This window comes from Mixophyes fleayi, chromosome 10, assembly GCF_038048845.1.
Source record: "Mixophyes fleayi isolate aMixFle1 chromosome 10, aMixFle1.hap1, whole genome shotgun sequence".
Lineage (NCBI taxonomy): Eukaryota > Metazoa > Chordata > Amphibia > Anura > Limnodynastidae > Mixophyes > Mixophyes fleayi.
Window position 1 is genome coordinate 65,835,035 of NC_134411.1, and position 21,295 is coordinate 65,856,329.

Consider the following 21,295-nt stretch of genomic DNA (forward strand, 5'->3'; position numbering starts at 1 on the left):
TGGGTGGAGCAGTTGCTACAGCTTACTTATATATTAGCATGACACATGATATATTAAGGATAATGTGATGAAACGAGTTTGGTAACACTTTAACCAGCCTGTCCCTCGTTTCTCACATGTGGATGATAGCAAGTACTTTTTACTTGCTTTTGTTCCCCAGCTCAACAGAGTACAACTTCAGTATCTAGTTAGTTTCAGTAGTGGAGTCAAGCAGTGGGCATACATGGCTGTATAGGTAGAGGTATTAGTAGCTGGAAGATGAATATCATATTACCACTTTTTAGGTCACTGATAAGACTACACTGTGAGTATTGTGAATAGTTCTAGAGGCTCTACCTCTAAAAATATATTAATTAAAAAGAGACAAAAAGATAAATGAGAACTATTGAAATGATGTGTGGGCTGCATAACAACACCTAATATAAAACATTCTGAGCTAAACATGTACAGCTTAGCAGAGAGAGAGGACAGATATGATGGTATGACATGAATACGCTAATATATAAAAATCATTAATTGAATTCAGCAATTTTTAAAAGAAGAATTTCTAGAAAAAGGAAGACTGAAAAGTAATAGAAGTAATATATAATTTATTGCTAGAGTGGCTGATAGTTCGCTGGAATAGTTTCCCAGCAGTTGTGGTGGGAACTCATATAATAAAAGAATTCCAAAATGTATGGGACAGACATATTGTTTTTGCTAACATTGCTAAAGAAAATATCATGAAAAAATAACCTTCCACCCAAAATAAAAACAAAAAAAAACAATAAAAAACAAATCACACACTAAAAACAGATTAGAATGATATGTAGGTTATTTTCTGCCATCAAATTCTTTGTTTTTATAGAACCAAAGTTAGCCATTTGTTGTGAGTTTATTATGATAATCCTATTTTACAGTATGTATGTTTGTGTATTTGTACGCGTGTACAATATTTTATATGTGAATGTATAGATCGACCTTCGGACATTATAAGCAGTCTCCACACCATCATTAAGGTGTTATCCTTTTCCCTTTAATGTCGTTTTTTGCTGTCTACTAATACTTTCAAGTACAAAAAAAAACTGCATGCAGCAACAAAATGGATTATGAGGAGCAACCATATTCCATTAGATAAAATGTTTCACTCTTCTCGCTAAAAGCTTTGGTAGAGAGCACTGACCAAAATTTGCAGACAAATGAAATCACAACATGCTTTCAATTAGGGCTTAAGCTCAGAACTAAATCACAGAGGAAGTCCAAGAAGGAACAGTACACAAACACTGTAGTTCAATCTGGGCATCAATTTAACTTGTGAGGTAATGAATGGTAAGCCTTTTAGGGGTGTTTTGAAATAAGTACTATAAATAAGGGGGGAATTCAATTCCCCCCGAAGTACCGCCGCGCTAAAGATATTAGCGTTATTACGGTAATATTAACCCGGCGTTAAAACAGTTACAGTTACCATTACAGTTACCGTAATAACGGTAATAATGCGCAGGCTGCGTTACTTTTAACAGTAGCGCGGCTAATTGAATTCCTCATGTTCAATTGCTAGCCATTGTTGGATACTAAACAGGCACTACCCATCTGTGTCACATGACTAACTGTGATAAAATAAGTGTCTCATGAAGGAATGTATAACGAACAGTCAGTGAAGGAAACACAAGCCTAGCGTATCTGAATCACCCCATATAAGCAACTTAATCAGCAGCAAATGCCCTCAAAATACATTTGCAAAAATTATGCTTTGCCCAATAACACATTGGATGTTTGTTTAAATTAGTTAGAATGCGACTGGTTATTTAGAAAAAACAATTCTTAGAATGTGGTTTATTGCTATGTATTACATCACTTTTTAGCTGTGCACCAACATTCCTAAATGCATCCTAATATTTTATTAGTTCCCTTGGAGATAGAAAATAAATAATATCAACTATTTTTCTAAATATGTATGTAAAATGAATTCTTGCTTAAATATTTGTTTCCATTACAATTCCCTGCCTACCTGCAATGTTTCAAGTGACACTTAACTTTTGTGATAATGGCTTCAGGATTTGGGCCAAACCTTCTCCTGCAGACAGGGCTGCCAAGTGGAATTCAGGGCCCAGGTACAAAAACTTCATGGGGGCCCCCTTACAGTTGAGCATGGTTAAAAAAAATTGTGCCACAGCTCATTGATAGTGGGTGTGGTCATACAATTGGGGGCGTGGCTATGCATCATTAGGGCATGGCTAGCAGGTCAAAAGCGTTAGGGCCCTGAATTTGCCGGAGCATGACATATGTCCAAGCACTCCTGACTTTCAGGACATCTGGCACCACAGTGTAGTATAGAAAGAATGCAGTGTGTACAGAAAGAGTTCACAGTCTTGGCCTGCACCTTACATTGGGCAGAACACTCACCAAAATTTGGCATTGTCCCACTAGAATTACAACATTTCACACACTCTACTGCTCTCTCCTACCTGTTCTTGTCACTTTCACCACCTGTGGCTGCAGGTTTCTTTAGTTGCAGCTTGTCTGGATCCTGGAATGTTGGGGGCCCTATTTGGAAAAAAATAGGTACATTTAGAAAATTCCAAACACCCCTGGCATCAATACCACCCACAATTAATAATTAGGCCGTCTCCCAGCTCCAACATTAAAATAATAGTATTCCCATTTAATAAATGAACCTATTTCCCTCCCTACAAACAGCCCCAGCAATAAATTAATAGTATTCACATTTTAGAAATATACCTATTTCCCGCAACCATCACTGCCATTATTTAATTTATAGTCACATTTAATAGAGACCTCATTCTCCCCAAACTCACCCCCACATTCAATAGCGCCCAAACCACCCCATTTTAAACTAATAGTCCCCACTATTACATTGCCCCACCATCAGCCCACAAACAAAATAGCACCCATTAATTAGCCACCACCTATCTCACACACACTATATTGCCAAAAGCTCCCTGTGCCATAACACACATTACTGTGCCCCTTTATCATCACCACACTGTGCCTCCTTATAACTGTGCCCCTTTATCACAATCACACTGCGCCCTCCATGCTGCGTTTCCTCCCTTCTTCTGCACCCCTTCATCACCCTGTGCCATGCTGCTTTGACCACCTTCACACTCTGCCATGCTGCTCCCCCCCTCTTCATCACCACATTGTGCCTTTCTCTCTCTCCCCCCTCTTCTTCATAACCCCACTGTGCCTCTCTCCTCCCCCCCCTACCCCCTCATCACGCTGTGCCTTTCCTCCGTTCTTTTACTTAATTTTGTATTGACTTCTTTCATCGCTTTCTTTTCTTCTGTCTTCTCTCTTCTGTGCGCCACTCCTTGCTGTCGGGCGTGACGTCACCCCCGACATTCAGTAGAATAGGAGAAAGGAAGCCGCCGGTGCTGCGGTCATGTGAATATTTGTATACTCACATGATCGCGGCGCCGGCGTGTCCCCCGCTCCCGCGCAAAAAAAGAAAAACAGATTAAAAAAATAAAGTTAAAAATAAAATAAAAATGTTGGCAGTGAAGGCCCGGGCCGGGCCCCAGGCATGCCTGGGTAATTAGTATCCCCCCCCCCCCTCTCGGCGGCCCTGCCTGCAGAAGGATGATGCACACAAGAGTTCATTGTTGCACATTAAAACTGTATAACCGCTTAGGAAAATATTTTCCTGGTGGCTCCTCCCCATGCTGCCAGCTAATTTCCCCCGGGGTTCCTACATTTCTCTAACAAACTTGGCCAAAAAATGTGTGTGTGTGTGTGTGTTTTGGAGAGTGGAAGGAATAATCACGTCATGTGGCTCGTGAATGGTCTTTCCCCTCCATCACCATTTACAGATGGGGAGCTTTATTTATTTGTTTGTTCTATACTACAGAACCAGCAGAGTCACAGGAAAAATGGCTGCATGCATCAACTTTTAGGGCTCCAGCGAGGGCGAGTGGGCACCTAGAGAAAAATAATTTCCTATGTGGCAATTCAGCTTTAAGGACATTGGGTATTTTACAGACAACATTATGTCTGTACATGAGCATGCATTACAGAGGTACCTACCATACTAAAATTTCTGTTGAGGTAAAATTAAACCACAAAATTGAGGTAAAATTAAAACTTTGACCACAAGGCATTAGGTTGAAATCGTAAATTTAACAAACACCTAGGAAGCCTGTACCTCTACAATTGTTATTTTTATAGTACATTTTTAGAATATTAAATTCTTTTCATTCACTAGGTCGCTGCTGGTATTTTTTTCTTTTAATCATTGCTTAAAAAAATTGCGAGCATTTAGTTTTTTCAAATTATATTGGGCAATATTGCTTAAATATTTCAGTTTCAAACAGAAGTGTTTTGGGGAAATTCACTAATAATAAAAACAAGGAAATACTTAAATTGAATAATAAACTAGTGATATTTGTACAGATTGTTTGTACATCTTTCCAGTAACAAAACAACAGCTGGTAATACAAAAAGAGTAAATAGTTATTATTAAAAGACTGTTTCTTTAAAAGCCCTTGATTCACATTTTCAAAAGCTATTGATTTACTTGTGACAGTACAACCTTGCAATGACATAATCCCCTGTTATCTCCAATGGATGACTTTACGTTCTGTCCAGGAGCAAGAAAAATGTCATGTCCCCCTTATGCTGTAACATACAACCCTTTTAACTGGTGCCTGCGCTGCTAGAGCAGGCATGAATACGCCTAGGGCATCTCTTCTTCCTTGTTCAGCAGATGAGTCATTTACCCTTAACCAGAGGGTAAACCATGTGGCAAATATAGTGCATTTGAACAGTACAGATGAGAATTTGTTGCCCTAAGGTGGCTGGAAGTCTTGCTTGCAATAATGAAGCTATGACCCATCATGTCAAGGTAAAATTACATTTGTGCTCTATTAAAGGGGTATTACCATCAAAAACCTGCAATGTTAGGTAAATGCTAATGTTATATATTTCTAACCTGTTCTTTTCTGTGTGTGTTTTTTTTCTGCAACATATTGCTAAAACGTAGTGCATAAATCTATTGGTTTCGAGTACTGATTCAAAGGTCACCCTGATGTAGTATTTTTCCAAATCATTTTTTACCTATGGAGTAAAAAATGTACTTTTAACATTTGCTAAGGGTGTTTCTATTCAAAGAGGAGTATTGACATTATGTCAGCAAATATATACTCTCCATACATAGACTTCTACAATATAGCATTCACAGGGGAACACTATGCTTGATCACAATAAAAACTATAATCACAGATATAGTAACACTATTAGTACAGTCAAACAAAGTTGGGTCTGTGAAGTCATGGCAAGTTAATACTACACTCAAAACTATGAGGTCAACTCAGAATCAAGAAGGGTCTTGGTGAGCGCTACAAGCCTGTCTCCGATTGGTATCTAGCCATCTTGAAGCGTCATCAGGGCTGCCAAAGAAACACCTACAATTGCCATCTGCCACTCCTAATCTATCAGATTACAAAACTGAATAAATCAAGAGAGTACATTTGGAAAAAGTGAAATACTGGCTACTTAATGTAATTATATATATATATATATATATATATATATATATAAAGACTGCACTCACATCTTCAAGTAAATCCTCCTTTGGGGTGCTCCACAACAGCTCCCATTTTCATAGCAGCTAGTACATATTCAAAAAGTAGTGAGGGCACTAACCATTTAAAACAGATAGATTATTATTTATTTTCAGTCCATTTCCTTTACATTGTAGTCCACGTTTCGGTCTCACATCCAGACCTTTTTCAAGACAGATTTGCATAGAGCTGAAATGACTGAAAATAAAGAATAATCTGTTTTAAATGGTGAGTGCCCTCTCTACTTTTTGAATATAGTTTTTTTTTTATTTAATCCAAAAAGAGCGACTGAACCAAAAAGCTTGAAAAGAGGGTGTGTTCCACATACATATTTTTATTGCTATTATTATATAAATTGAACAAAAATACCCGTTTGTTCAACATAGGTTAAAAAGGTAGAATGATAGTTATAAGGTAAACTTATGGCAATTATTAGCAAACCTATCTCCCAGAGTATTGTGCAGAGCTATGTATGGGAGATGGGGTTTAGATATGCATGTGCTAGTAATAGTCCCAGATAGTTATACCTCCAGCCACCAGAAGTCCCTATTGTTGTTGAAAATGCTCTTAGGTTTTCCCATTTCCAAGATGGCCAGTAGTGCCTCAGAGAATTTGATCTTGGACCACGTTTCCTTGCTTGAGTATTCTTTTTGCTCGGCTCATGCTACTGTTCCTTGTTACTATGACTACCCACTTGTTTACCAATCTTGTGTACATTTGTATATCTGCAGTTGGCTACTGGACCCAGCAACGCAACAGCCTACTCAAGACATACAATGGAGTATCTTGGATAAGGAAAAGTTCAACAACAATAGTAACCTCAGAGATGTAATGATCAGAGACCATCCCTATGTTAGGCTGCTAGTGGCCAGATAACGAACCTGCAGAACAAACTGGCGGGGGTCTTTGCCTATAGCAGCTGCCTTTCCCGTAGAGCTAGACGCGCTCACAGGTACTCGGATGCCCCCAGGACTTAACTACAAAGTAGTGTAGGTTCGTTATAATAACCGCAGCGCAGGCCTGGAGACAGTACAGATGGTAATGGATGGTCAGACGAAAGCCAAGGTCAGGGGTCACTTGCAGAGTAGAATAGTCAGAAAAACAAGCCAAGGGTCGGGGTCCGGAGCAGATCAGCAGAATCCAAGGAACAGGCCAAAAGGTCAGGGTCACAGGCAATAAGGCAAGGTCCAGTAAACAGGCAAAGGGTGACAACAGAAATCCAGCAGTATATCAAGCAGGTCAGCCAAAGTATCAAACTAGGACGCTATAACCGGCAGGGAGGCTAAGCCCTCCCTGCCTTAAATAGTGCCATAGACCAATCACAGCTTTGCCCTGTAACAGAACACAGGCGTAGGACCTTAATTAATTGGATTAATCAGCCCACAGGCTGTACTTGGCAACGGTCGGGCCGCAAAACCGGAAGTGACGTCCCAGTCGTCATGGAGACGACCGGGACATTGGAACAGCGGGCTCCTGACACACTAACAGTATTCTAATTTTAGGATTTTTTTCTCTCTTTTTAAATTATAACTTTTATTCCACTCATACCTTTCATTCCAGCAGGAGGAGGGTGCATTGCCATATTGCCCCCCCCTCCTTCTACACTCATGTAATCATCTATACTTCAAATGAAAATTAGCTGTGTCAATCAATATTGTTTGTGGCACTGGGCTTGCTGCCTTCCTCCAATTACATTGGGATATTCCCTGCAGTGCAAAGAGTGGGGCACAATAAAAGTAAAAAAAAAAAAAGTAAACTAAATAATATATTGATATTATACAAAGCTCTTACAGCTGTCTCCATCTAGGTTCTGCTGCTGGGCACAGAGCTGAACAGCCATTGCTATTGGCATCTATTTCAGCTGCTGGACCCACTGAGCTCAACTCTTTGGTGTCCCAGACCACATATCCAAGCAGCTGCATTGCCTATGCCACAATCCAAGCCATTACCTCCTCTATTACCTGCATTAATGGATCAACTGCTCTTCCCCATATTCCCAACACCTACCCCAATTAATCTGCATTTATCAACACAAATAACTTCACCATGCACCTAATAAAGTTGCCTACTAATTACTTCAACCAAAATAATTTCTCTCCAAACTCCTCTTTTTGCTACAGCATCTCATTTCTTCCTATCCCATCATTATTTCCCCCTCACTACTTCTGTACTCTCTGCACCCATTAACTGTTCTGTTCCTTGCACTTACCTCCCTCACCTTAAGAAACAAACCTCACAACCATGAAAGGTTTCTGGCAACATCTTAGGATGGGTACACAGTATAGGTTTATCAGCCGATTATCGGGCCAAAGACTTGTAAACCGACTATTCCGCGTGATATGGCAGTGAGCAGGGCCCCTATTCCCTCCTGCTCTCATTACCTATAACATTTGCTCACCAGCTACGCTGCGCACCTCCTCATTGGCCTCTCTGCCCATTGACTCCACTCCTCCATTGTCTTTACACCTCTTTCAGTGGCTCTAAACCTGTTAGTTGCTCCCATGCTAATGGGGGCAACTAATTTGTTTAAGCTGCATTGTCCTGTTATACCATGTACTGTCTTGTTGTTTGCCCTCTGTATGACGCTGCTAACCTAATGCAGTGCCCTACAAAAATTAATAATAATAATAATAATAATAATAATAATAATAATAATAATAATAATAATAAAAGAGCAAAATAGACAAAACAGGCAAAAATCATAACCCATTCTGTGCAGTAACCTGTAATTTTTGTGTGGCTGATCATTTTGCGCTGAGAGTATATTGATATAGATTAGTTGACATTGAATTAAACCAAACAAATTGGATTACTAATATTATAATTTCATATAGATGTGTGTTTTACACAAACATTTTGTTGCTTTCATTATATACGACATATATTTTTTGATAATGGAACTGGAAAATAGAAGACATTGCAGTCACACTAAGCTTCAGAGGGAGTTTTAGTTAAAAGGGGGCACAGGACAATGTTTATTTATTGAAAGTTCAAAGGGGAGGCGCAGGATACAGGTATATAGATCATATCCCCACATTTGCTTGCTGCTATTTAAAACATCTAGTAGCTGTCAAAAATATAAACAAAACACACCCAAATAAAATGCACCTAATATGATAAAAATGGAATAAATGATTGCCATGGCAACAAAAATAAAATTGATCTCCAGGCTTCATATGAAATGTGGAAATTTTTAGGACTTGGTGAGAACTAGATGATTGTTCATTGTGTGATATGTAAAACACAGATTTAAAAGAATATATACTTCATGTGGAAACAGAAAGTACAATATATATGAGTACCTTCAACGAGGATCCGCTTTGGCGCTTTGTCAGGGTAACATGAAAGTGAATTCCTTCTGCTCATACCAAAGCGATTCTGCTGTCAAAACGCAGCATGCAGTTCTATGATAGAGGAATCACTTTGGAGTGACAGAGAAACAGCATTCACCATTCACTTTCATATTGTGCTCACTGAGTGTACCCTTGCTTTAGAAAGCCGTAGTTCCGTTGTCATGAAAAACAAAAACATACTGCCATAAATGGGGATTCCAGACACCTGCAACACACTTCCCTCAAAGATTTCTCTCATTAATCTTTTTGCAGAGGTGTCAGAAAAGGTAGATACAAATATATTTGATCCAATTCAATATTCTATCATTGTATAAAAATTTATGTGTAACTACTACATTTCAGCACATAAAAAGAATGTATATAAAAAAAAAAAAAAAAAAAAACTAAGTAAAATACTGAGGTCAACCACAGTACAGCGTGATGCCAAAATGTTATTGACAGCAAACCAAGGAGAAATCACAAAGAGACCTAGATCAATACCTTGTTTGAATGTTTTAGGCTCCTGCTTATGAAGTATATTGCTTTACAGCTACAAATAATAATTATAATGGGAGCACGAGATAAATGGTAGCCTCTAGGTAACAGCTTTGATTAGAAAAGAGTAAAGGTGACCAGAAAATGTAGTTCACAAGTGCACAAAGCCAGCAACATTATTAGGGATTATTTATGACAAAGTTATTAAGAAAAGCAGCAAGGTATCAGTCAGCAAGAAATATAATGTTTGAATGTACCCAGGAAATTAAAGGAAAAGGAGATTCCTGGATGTTCATTGGCTAATGAATCCCCTAGCAAACAGTTTATCAAGCAAACAGGCCCATGGGGGCACAAGTTTTGGAGCCCTTGTAGTTTGAGATATACTTATTAGTCGATAGAGGTGTGAAGATTAACATTGCTCAGAGAAAAATTGTCAGGTGACAAGGTTTATCCAATCTCCTGCATAGCCACATAGGCATCCTTCCTGTTAAGCAGGGTTTACTGTGTATTATTAGGCTAGGTACATACTGACGTATTTTCCGACAACTATTTTAATAGCGACTGAAGGTCTGATCGCTCAGGCGATTCATGCGTACACACTAAATACACACTAAACGACTAGAGGACCAGATGACGAGCACAGATCTGAAGGTAAATTGTATCAGAGAACGACACCACATAAGTCACTCATTCTTCACTCCTGTCACACGAATCAAAACCGCCTTGTTATAGCTATCACCCAGAATATATCCACAATAAGGCTTTATTGTGACAGCACAACACCACAAGACGTTCACAAGATACATGATAAATGGTAGCATGTATCCTCCAGAAACTTCTTGCAGTCAGTACTCCAAAATAATAATCTCAGTCTCTTTCAGAGTCTTATCCTGCCGCAATATTCCCACTACCTATTAGCAAAACAGTTACGGTGTTGCCCAGCCTGGGTTACTGGCCAACACAGACCCTGTCCCGATAGGGTTTCCTCCAGCGGCACCACGATGCCTGGCCCAGAGTCCTTTTCGCTGATGTGTTATACACAAGGATCCTTCAAGCTAGAACAGCTCTATTGGCATTCTCCTCTCCCTATATTCTTCGCTGTATACACAGGAAGTATGGTCAAAGGTCTCAATCCTCCTCCTTACAGCAGGGGTCTTTCAGTGGACACTTTAACTGTTAGACATACTGTCTCTTCATTATACAATGGGATGGCTTGACTCAATTAGCTATTTGGATAAATACACTACCAAAAGCTGGGTACACACTACAGAAATTTCAACCAACTTTTTATGCCAAGCGATTTTACATGCGATCGATGTTCCGATCGCTCGGTCCATGGACTGCATACACACTAGCCTTGTTTAGAATGATAAAGGGAAGAGCGGACGTCCCTTTCGCAACTTTTTACAGCCATGTTGTCGTGAGCAATGACTGTAATTTCGTACTCACTGTTGTGGATCGGTCGGAAGTTTATACACACTACACAGTGGAAACGAGATTGGAACGGAAATATTAAACGGTACGACCAACCAAATGAGGCGATAATCGTCCATTTGGGCAGACTTTCGACCATCGTGTCACTGCACACACTTTTGAACGAGCGGACCTATGTCGGCTGTTTGAGACGATTATTGAACGAAAACCGTGTAGTGTGTACCCAGCTAAAGGGTTACAATATAACATCAAGGAATGACACTTCACGTTTGCGTGAAAAAAGACATTTGACACATGGTATCTGTAACATTACACCATCTGAGTCTGTGATACATTTTGATACAATAACATTTATATTGATAATTAATACATTTCCTAATGCTATTTCAGCCAGGAGGCATATCATCTAGAAGCCAGTATATTACTATAGAGGCATATCATCTAGAAGTTCTAACCTAATTACCTCTCAGATTACCTGTTGACCTAGCTAATTAATATGGCTGCCAGCTAGCTAACTCAGACATTGTTCTGATTACAATCCAAATCTAATGTGCTCCTCATAACAAAGGAGATTTGAGACAAATGGTAATTACATTAGCTAACACAAGCAAAATGACTTCTGCTGTCCTGTTATTTTCACACAGTATGGCAATATTCTGTATATTTTTAATATATACAATGTTGCAGGTAATAGCAATAGCAAAATGTACCTAATAACATGAAATAATAATACACATAATACACCGATGCTCTGGTGTATATACTTAGACTGGGCCAAGGATTAAAAAGTACATTAAGCTGTCAGAAACGGGTGATGACTAAAAAGTTATCAGTCCAGTAGCACCCCATTTCCTCACAGGAACAATTGCTGTTCATTGTGTGATTATACACACGAAGGTAATATTAGGCTGAGCGGACGGTTATCGGGTGGTTGGCCTGATAATCGGCTGAAAAACCTCTAGTGTGTATCTAGCCTTATTGTGTCTAAAACACCAACATTTCAGAGAGCTGTACATAGAGGAATTATTACAAATACAAGGGGCTAGATTTACTAAGCTGCCGGTTTGAAAAAGTGGGGATGTTGCCTATAGCAACCAATCAGATTCTAGCTTTCATTTATTTAGTACATTCTACAAAATGACAGCTAGAATCTGATTGGTTGCTATAGGCAACATCCCCACTTTTTCAAACCCGCAGCTTAGTAAATCTGGCCCAAAGTGTGGAGGAACAACAGAAATTAGAGTCATACTTGCAAGAGTTTAGAATTTAAACGGAAAAAAAAAAAAAGAGTATCAAAATAAGAGGAGGAATCTGATACAGCACACAGCTGTAACTTTTCAGTTTGTATTGTAAAGCGGTTTAGAGTGATAAAAAGAGGAGACAAGTGAAATTAGTTTTTCTGAGCCTAGGTTATATGCTTGATCTTGGAGGTGTCAGGAAGATTGTTTCCTTTCCGTCACTTTATAATGCTTGTTTAATCGTAGTATAACAGTTATAAAATAAGTAAACTTGATTAAGTGACATACTAGTCATCCTACTTGCAAATGTATGTACATTGTAGCAGATTTACCAGAGTGGATCATGGTTATAAAAGATTAGCGGAATAGTAATAATTTTCTATTTTGTAATCTGTATGTGGATTACAATATAGGAGTTCTAAAATGTGTTTTTTTTTGTCAATTTGAGGTTAAAATGCAGGGGATATTCCAACTCAAATTAAGGGCAAGTACACTTTTTTTGAGCATAACTGAAACACTTCAAATGTGCTTTTTAAATGTAGCCTAATTAAAATAGACGTTTACTCACATCAATGTGAATCTAAAAATAAAACGCTGTATCATGGCAGATGCGTGCTCTCCAAGTATTTCCACTAAGAAAATTCCTGTTATAACTATGTGTTTGCGGGCAATAAAACTGATGTTATGTCATTATTTAACAAACTCTGCAGAGCTTTCCAGAGAGCTGACGTTACCAAAAATACATTGAAAGGTAACATTGCATGTTTGACAGTCCTGAACTAATATTTATATAGCACCACCAAAAGGTCAACAGCACCATACAATACATTAACAGTAGCATACAATAAACAGACAACAACGGTCCTTAACACATTACAAAATACATGAAAAAGAAAAGAATACAAACACCAGACATATTGATTATACTAATTACACACGGATAACTTGTTAAAGAAGATCAACTTATTTACAGGACAGTGAGTGGGAGTGATGGTAATGTCCAATGTGAATTAGGCCTGGGCTCAAGAAGAGAGGGCTAGGGAAGCAGGCCTAGAAGTACAGAGGGTGAAGGAATAGTCGAAGGAGAACACAAGGAAACAGGGCCCTGCACATTAGAGCAGGACCCTCATTAGAGCTTACATCCTAAAGAGAAGGGGAACACACAAACAGGGTGGTACCGAATATAGGAGTAAAGGTAATGGCCTTGGCAAAGGACTTAGGAGGAGGGCTAATAGGCTTGAAGAAAGAAGCAAGTTTTATGGGCAAGCTTGAAGCCTTGGAGACTAGAGACTAACCCAGTGGTTCCCAAACTTTTGCAGTTCGCGGCACCCTTAGAGTCTCCAAATTTTTTCAAGGCACCCCTCCAAAACAATTACTGAGCAGTCCTGTTTTAGAAGTAGTTGGGTCAAAAAATTGTAATAAGTATTTAGGTCACGACAGAAATACTTATTTAGTTGTATGCAAAAATGCCCCTCTGCATCCAGACACTCTGCCCCCTCTGCATCTAGGCACACTGCCCCCTCTGCAACCAGGCACACTGCTCCCTCTCACGTTGCCCACTCTGCCCTCTGTCCCCTCCTCTGCCCTCTGTCACGCTGTTCCCCTCCTCTGCGCTCTGTCACCCTCCTCTGCCCTCTCTCATGCTGTCACCCTCCTCTGCCCTCTCTCACGCTGTCCCCCTCCTCTGCCCTCTGTCATCTGACCCCCTCCTCTGCCATCTGTCCCTCTCCTCTGCCATCTGTCCCCCTCTTCTGCCATCTGCCCTCCTCCTCTGCTCTCTGTCCCCCTCCTCTGCCATCTGCCCTCCTCCTCTGCCATCTGACCCCCTCCTCTGCTCTCTGTCCCCCTCCTCTGCCATCTGTCCCCCTCCTCTGCCATCTGTCCCCCTCCTCTGCCATCTGCCCTCCTCCTCTGCTCTCTGTCCCCCTCCTCTGCCATCTGTCCCCCTCCTCTGCTCTCTGTCCCCCTCCTCTGCTCTCTGTCCCCCTCCTCTGCCATCTGCCCTCCTCCTCTGCTCTCTGTCCCCCTCCTCTGCCATCTGTCCCCCTCCTCTGCTCTCTGTCCCCCTCCTCTGCTCTCTGTCCCCCTCCTCTGCCATCTGCCCTCCTCCTCTGCTCTCTGTCCCCCTCCTCTGCCATCTGCCCTCCTCTGCCCCGCGCCAGGCGCCAGCTATAGAAAAAAGAAAGCAAACAGAAACTTACCAATCCGCGCGGCGCTAGGACCCTGCAGCCTCCTCTCTTGCGCAGCTGTCACTGACGTCGATATTCAGTGACAGCTGCGGTAGAGAGGAGGCTGCAGGGTCCTAGCGCCGCGCGGATTGGTAAGTTTCTGTTTGCTTTCTTTTTTCTAGGGCTGGCCCACGGCACCCCAGTGACAGCACCGCGGCACCCCTGGGAGCCGCGGCGCACACTTTTTGGAAACCGCCGGACTAACCGGATATGGCATAGGAGATTGCCGGCCTACTTCCCAGTTGAGGAACAAAGGCCAGGAGGAAGGAGTAGGAAGAAGTAATCACCAATAGCAACTGGCAGAGAGGGACAGCAAAGATAGAGTGATCAGAGTGAAAAATAAGACGACCAGCAGTATTCAAGATAAAACTGAGAGGGATAAGGTAATACTTGGCTAGGCCAGAGAGGAAGAGGTTACAGCAATCAAGGTGAGAGATTATAAGGGAGTGAATTAGAGTTTTGATGGTTTCCATGGTGAGAAAGCTTGAATGATTATTTTAGGAGGAAAGTTAGATAAAGAAATTAAAACTTCTAACACACAAGCAGACCATTCTCACTTATAGCACACTGTCTTTTTCATATCCTTGCAGACATGTTACATACACCATTAATACTTTCTATGCAGTGTTTCTTTTACATCCCACCAAGCCAGTGGCTGAACTATCATTAACAATATTCATTCTTAATCTCACAGGATCTACATCTACAAGCAATTCTTTAATTTCAGCCTAAGGTCTTAAATGAGAAAGTACAGACGGGGAACTTTAAGTGCAGAGTCAGCACCTCAGAAAAGTGTATTACATGGACCTAGCCAATGGGTGGCTTTCAGGAAGACCTCACAAGTTTATAGAGCTCTCCCGCAGCCAATATAAAACAAAAACTAGAACTGGAATGTCAATCTCCATGAAGGAGCTTTCTACAACAGCATTTTTCAATCTTAACCATCTGAAGTTTTTCTTGCATTTCCAGCAAAAGCTTTATGTCTGCACTTTTTTATTGTGGTCACAGAAAAACCTTTATGTAGTGATTTTTTAGTTTGCCGTTGAAGTGGAAACCAGCATTGATACAAAAAGTTATTTTTCTGGGATCCATAAACTGGTCGAATGGTGCAGCACTGTATATTGGTCAAAATGAGCTTCAAAATAATAGTCATTGCAACCAAGGCTTCTAAAATGCATTTTATATGGTGAATATGTTGAAAACTAGTAGCAGCATAAGAAATAAGTGGAATTGTCCAAACTATTTTGATGACATATGGCACACATATCAAATGTCAATTTCATGTTTGGATTCTACAGGAAAATATCTATCTCGTATTTGATATATCGTCATCTTCTGTGATAGACAAATATATCAAGGGAGATCCATGGAACTCTTAGGTGATAAATGTTATATTATCTTTTAAATCTGCAACCCTCGATGGCCTGATATTTTTGGCAGTCTTTAGTTTAAATAACAAATGACATGGATATATTACAAACTACATGGAGTACAATAAGCACAATATAAATCAGTGTTCTCCCTAGAACATTTTGCCAGCCGGATGGCATTAAGAAGCAGCCGGGTGGGGCAGTTGTAATACTTTGCAATAATAATGAAAAATGTATATTCCACAAAGCATATGACAGCGGTTACACTATAGGGCACACTGATGAAGGTACAATGAAAATCCCAAAACAAGGTGTGAGTCAAAACAACTGAGTCACTGATGACTGCAACCGTGTTAGATTTGAGCTCTCGTAAACTCCTTTTTTATATGCTTAACTGGTGAAACATAAACAAGGACACATTTGCTCGAAAGGGGGGTCATTAATACCTTTATTTTTAACGGGTGACATTTATTATAAGTCTTTTTTTAATGTACATTCTTTAGCAAATGTATGGTTCACGTAGGCTTTGGAAGTATTGTACAGTGTCTTTAGTAGAGCACAGCAGTCCTACACCTGACTTCAACTGTGCACCTATCTTGAGATCCGTGTCTTGATGAATTGGGGTGTGCACAAAGTCAAAATATGTGCATTTTTTGAATGCAGGTTGCATTCATAATGCACACATGGTGATGTCACACACTGGGAGCAATAACTCATGTATAAAGATACTCCTCCAGTTAAAGATATTATATATATATATATATATATATATATATATATATATATATATATATATATATATATATATATTTAAGTTCAGGGTCATAACTTGCACAATAACACTAATCTAATTGGTTAACTGCACAGTACAATTAAAATTTTCATGGTGCGCTAACTTGTCCGTGTGAACACACTGAAAAAAAATTAATTGGCAGCTCTGTTAACACCAATAACAACAAGCCACGATTGCCAACATTTAAATATAGTTTCCAAGCACATGTTGCTCCTGAGCTGAGGCATTCAAACATGCACAATACTGTCTTTGGGGATCATTAAACGCTGCAATCCCTATCATTTCATGTTTACTGAATGATTTGTTTTATTATTTATTTTTAAACACATCTCTTCCATAAATATTGACTTATAAAGCACAGACACTAAGGGTTGCACATAACATGCAAAAAAAAACCCACAAAAACAATTTGTGCATTTTGTCAATATTGAAATATAGGGACAAAAACTTCCAGGAACACATTTTTAAAACCTGGGACTGTTTGCAGCTATGTACTACACTGTACTCAGAGCCAGATCACAGTCACTGAAGAGGCTATGTTTGTTTTCTATTCAGCATGCCATCATCATAATAAATATTTGTAGGATTCGCTGTTTCGATGCTTATTGATTAAAAAAAATACCTTAGTTTCCTTTTCTCTGTCAACCAGTACATTGCGCTTCATCCTCCACTTATCTGGTAACAAGCCTGCTGCCTCTTTATCGTCGCACTGAATTCTGGCTCTTGTAGTTTATTTACATCCTTAGAACCAGCATTTACACAGAAAGAATTCTAACCCAGTAAACTGCGCATGCGCAACTGTGGCCACACATGCTTATGGCAAGTGGGCAGATGTACAGTGATGGCGCTGTACATGGCGGATGGGAAGTGACGCGCTGCCTCTATGGCTGTAGCAACCGTTGCTGGGTAGCTGTGAGTCTGTCGCTGGGCAGCAGGGTACGGCCTAGGGTATTTGCGAGTGAAAAACCCACGGAGCAAAGGGTTCGTAGTCTGCTATGTTTTTTACTCATATATAGATTTTCGTTTTGCGCATGCGGTTTAGCCTGCGGATTGCAATAAACTGGCTTCGTATGCGTGTCGTTCTAGCGTTGTACAATGATGTTTTCATTTAGTGTAGAGTTGTTCTACATTTTCACTGTTTATGTATGCTTTCTTGTGAAGATGTGTGTGTAAATATTTACCTTCTCGGAAGCATTTACTAATGTTACACATATAAGGCTCCCATTTCTTTCTTATACCTTAAAATCTCATTTCTTATTTTACCATAATTCAGACTTTCGATTCACCCAGATGTTATGTGCACATAGGTATTTTTAACCTGATGTTTAACTAAAAATGGATACAGAGAGTGAATATAATGGGCTATTTACGAATGGGCTAAAAGCTATATTGCCGGGGGCAGCACAGTGGCCTAGTGGTTAGCACTTCTGCCTCACAGCACTGGGGTCATGAGTTCGATTCCCGACCATGGCCTTATCTGTGTGGAGTTTGTATGATCTCCTTGTGTTTGCGTGGGTTTCCTCCGGGTGCTCCAGTTTCCTCCCACATTCCAAAAACATACTGGTAGGTTAATTGGCTGCTATCAAAATTGACCCTAGTCTGTCTCCCTCTCCCTGTCTGTGTCTGTGTGTGTGTCTATATTAGGGAATTTAGACTGTAAGCTCTGATGTGAATGAGTTCTCTGTACAGCGCTGCGGAATTAATGGCATTATATAAATAGATGATGATGAAAAATGGGGTTTTGTGCTGGTGATAAGCTTGTACTTCTTTATTGGATCAATGGGAGGGTGATGCAAAGTTACTATGTATCAACTAGCGACTAAAAAATCACAGCAATGCATAATACAATAACGCTGTTATGTCAGGGCTGCTCCTGGAGCCCTGACAAAGTGCTTCTTCATGAAGAGTTTTTACTCTTCATTGGCAGCTGAATTCAGAAAGTGAACAGCGCATACTTTGCTAAAGTGCACACATGTGCACTGTGATCTAATCCAGAGGGGGATCAAGTGTAGCTTATTTGGCTTCTCTCTCACAGCTTCACTACTTTTTGCCGCTTTGCTAATTACTAACATCGCAAAGTTATTAGCAGAGTTCGATGGGGACTGCGGTAATGAACGAGAAGTAGGTTAACTCAGGTGAAATCTTGCTTTAACCCCTTGATCAATTGTGCAGATGGCCATTCTCTGGAGTAAACAGCTTTTTTTTCAAGGTTTTATGGCTGATCGCACTTTTGTAAATTGACCCCTAAGTTTGTCTGAAAAATGTTAACATATTTATGAACTACACAGCAAACAACCAAAGTAACACCTAAAGCCCTAGTTATAACCTCTGAGATGCATGACTGAAAGTAAGCAGCATTGATAAGGCAAATCAGCAAATGTAAATATAATTCTACACATGACCAGAGAACTGTTTGAATATACTTCTCCATTCTACACATACTGGTTGACTCAATTCTCGTAGATCAGCTACAGAGTGCCTCCGGAAAGGAAGCTGAGGTACTCTACAGCAATGTAACATTGCGGAATTTGCCCATAGAGGTGCGCAGGAAAATCCGTCATTGTTGGATAGGATTCTATCTTTCATTTATTTAGTGTACTACAAAATGACAGATAGAATCTCATTGGTTGCTATAGGCAACATCTCCACTTTTTCAATCCCGCAGTTTAGTAAATATACCCCATGGTCTCTTCCAAGAGAGTTTGAAGTCTAGTTTGAATCTCCTATGAAGTAATAGGGGATGGTTCAATTGTCAGGGATGTGCAGCAAAACATCATTGCCATGTTCAGCTGGGCACAACTGCTGGTACTACACTATCCAACAATGACAGATTTTCCTGCGCACCTCCATGTGTGGTGAAAAGTTTGCACTTGTTTATTCTTAAGGCTCTATGTATCAAATAATTGAGGAAAGTGCTACTTATTCCCAGCCTTTCCCCATCATCATTAGCTATTTATATAGCGCCAATAATTCAGTAGCTCTCTACAGAGAACTCACTCACATCAGTCCCTGCCCTATTGGAGCTAACAGTTAACCTACTAGTAAGTTTTTGGAGTGTGGGAGGAAACTCATACTAACAGATAAGGCCATGGTCAGGAATTGAACCTGACCCCAGTGCTGTGAGGTAGAAGTGCTAGCCACTAAGCCACCATGCTGCCCCTTTTTGCCTACGGCCAGCTACTTTGTGGACAGAGGTGGTAATTATTTAATCATTACTGTTCTGCAGTGGTACTCACTAGAATTTTTTTATGAGTCACAAATAGGTACTCAATATTACAAGTGGTCTGCAACCCAATTGAATCACGAGTATACTAATATATACTATGCTATACTGTACTGTACGCACATACAAACATGAGCCTCTTCATATCTCTCCCATTGCCTTCCTCATCTCATCCTCGTATCCCTCCCCTGGTCCTCCTCGTATTCCTCCTCTGGCCCTCGTATCTCTCTGATCTGTCTCCAGTGCCGCCCCATTCTGCGCATCACCACTCTGTGCTGTATACAATTAAAGAGTACTAAGGGCAATGATATGCAGGTGTGAAGTGCCATTGAACACTGCTCAATCCAGCTGTGAATCTCGCATGCTATTGATGTTTTAGTTGCTGCTGTCTCTCCACCGCCTTCCTGAATGTCATCGATCTCAGCAATCCTTACTGGTATGGAATGCAACATGCAGGGAGCGAGTCTTGCGTTAGAATGGTTTGACTGGGTAACTTTTTTACAGTTAGAATACTGCACACAGTAACTTTGGAACACTCATCTGGGAATCATGAGTAAAGGAGCAGTCGATTAAAGAAAAAAAAAATGCAACAGAAAACCCTGTTCACCTAAACAAATTCTGTGGTGACTGGTTGTCTTAGAATCTAGTGTTTAGGCTTCTATGAATATGACATTACTGACAATGATTTGTGAATATGCTTTATTTATTAATATGTAGTTTTAGAAATTGCATGTGCATGCAGTTTGTCAATATTTGGGATGGACACTGTACTATTTGATACCCACCCAACAATTGCTATTGCCACTTTATCTCCATATTGTTATGTGTAGGTGAATATTAATGAAGACATACTGTTTTATAGCAAGCATGCGTATGTTAAACTGAACTATTTATTTATCATCCACCAGCTTCCTAATGGCTGCACCCACAGATGAAACGGCAGAAGATCTCCCTGTGAGGGATTTGGGTCCGAGCCTTTCAGGGATCGGAATGAATCAAGGTTTGATTTGAATTCCCTATTCAGTTTGAACTGTTACGCCTTTTAAAATAGTCACTGGCACCCTTTCTGTAGGAAAAAGACGTTACAGAAATTGGTTATACTTTTGTTGCAATACGTTAATCTAGGTAAAGTAAAATGAGCGTCTTTTTGGTTGCTTTCCTTGACAACATCTATACTAGGTGAGGGATTGTGTGTGAATATTATACAATCAAACAAAATTATGTCACATTATTGTATGCCGTTGCCAGCCCATCAACACTGATGTGTAATGGACTAACAAAATTGATTTTGGAAGACTACAGTAATACTTCTCAAAATGTTACGTTAAGTTGTCTCCAAATCATAAGATCTGGATTTTTTTTGTTCGGGTTAGGGTAGGGTGCCCAGTAGCATAGTCAGCCGATTGCTGCAATCAGTAGCAGATAATAGTCAAAGGTCGACTAGATTTTCTGGGAATCTTGATCACCATCAGTTTGATTCTGATAAGATTTAGACTGGGATTTACTATTATCATGGGTCCATTGTGCAGATAATTGGCTCAAATTGGCTGTCCAAATAAATATACACATATGTATAGACCCAAATAAATGTATAGACCTCTTTATATACCCTTAAAAGTACTGA

At 40.0% G+C, this 21,295-nt stretch overlaps 2 protein-coding genes across 3 annotated transcripts in view; one reads left to right on the forward strand and one right to left on the reverse strand.

Annotated features, from left to right (window-relative positions):
* The window catches only part of FTO (FTO alpha-ketoglutarate dependent dioxygenase), a 253,219-nt gene extending 235,989 nt beyond the window's left edge, over nucleotides 1-17,230 (reverse strand). The window contains exon 1 of one of the 2 annotated variants that reach the window (XM_075188839.1): nucleotides 17,071-17,229. In XM_075188839.1, coding sequence (XP_075044940.1) covers nucleotides 17,071-17,112 — 42 coding nt within the window. In that variant the 5' untranslated portion in view covers nucleotides 17,113-17,229. Of the gene's footprint in view, nucleotides 1-17,070 lie in introns of both variants that reach the window. The other variant, XM_075188840.1, reaches the window with a different exon arrangement.
* Nucleotides 17,231-17,291: 61 nt separating this feature from the next.
* Nucleotides 17,292-21,295, forward strand: part of RPGRIP1L (RPGRIP1 like) — a 113,206-nt gene continuing 109,202 nt past the window's right edge. The window contains exons 1-2 of the mRNA XM_075188841.1: nucleotides 17,292-17,429; nucleotides 20,580-20,671. Of these exons, the coding sequence (XP_075044942.1) occupies nucleotides 20,587-20,671 (85 nt within the window). The 5' untranslated portion in view covers nucleotides 17,292-17,429; nucleotides 20,580-20,586. The remainder of the gene's footprint in view (nucleotides 17,430-20,579; nucleotides 20,672-21,295) is intronic.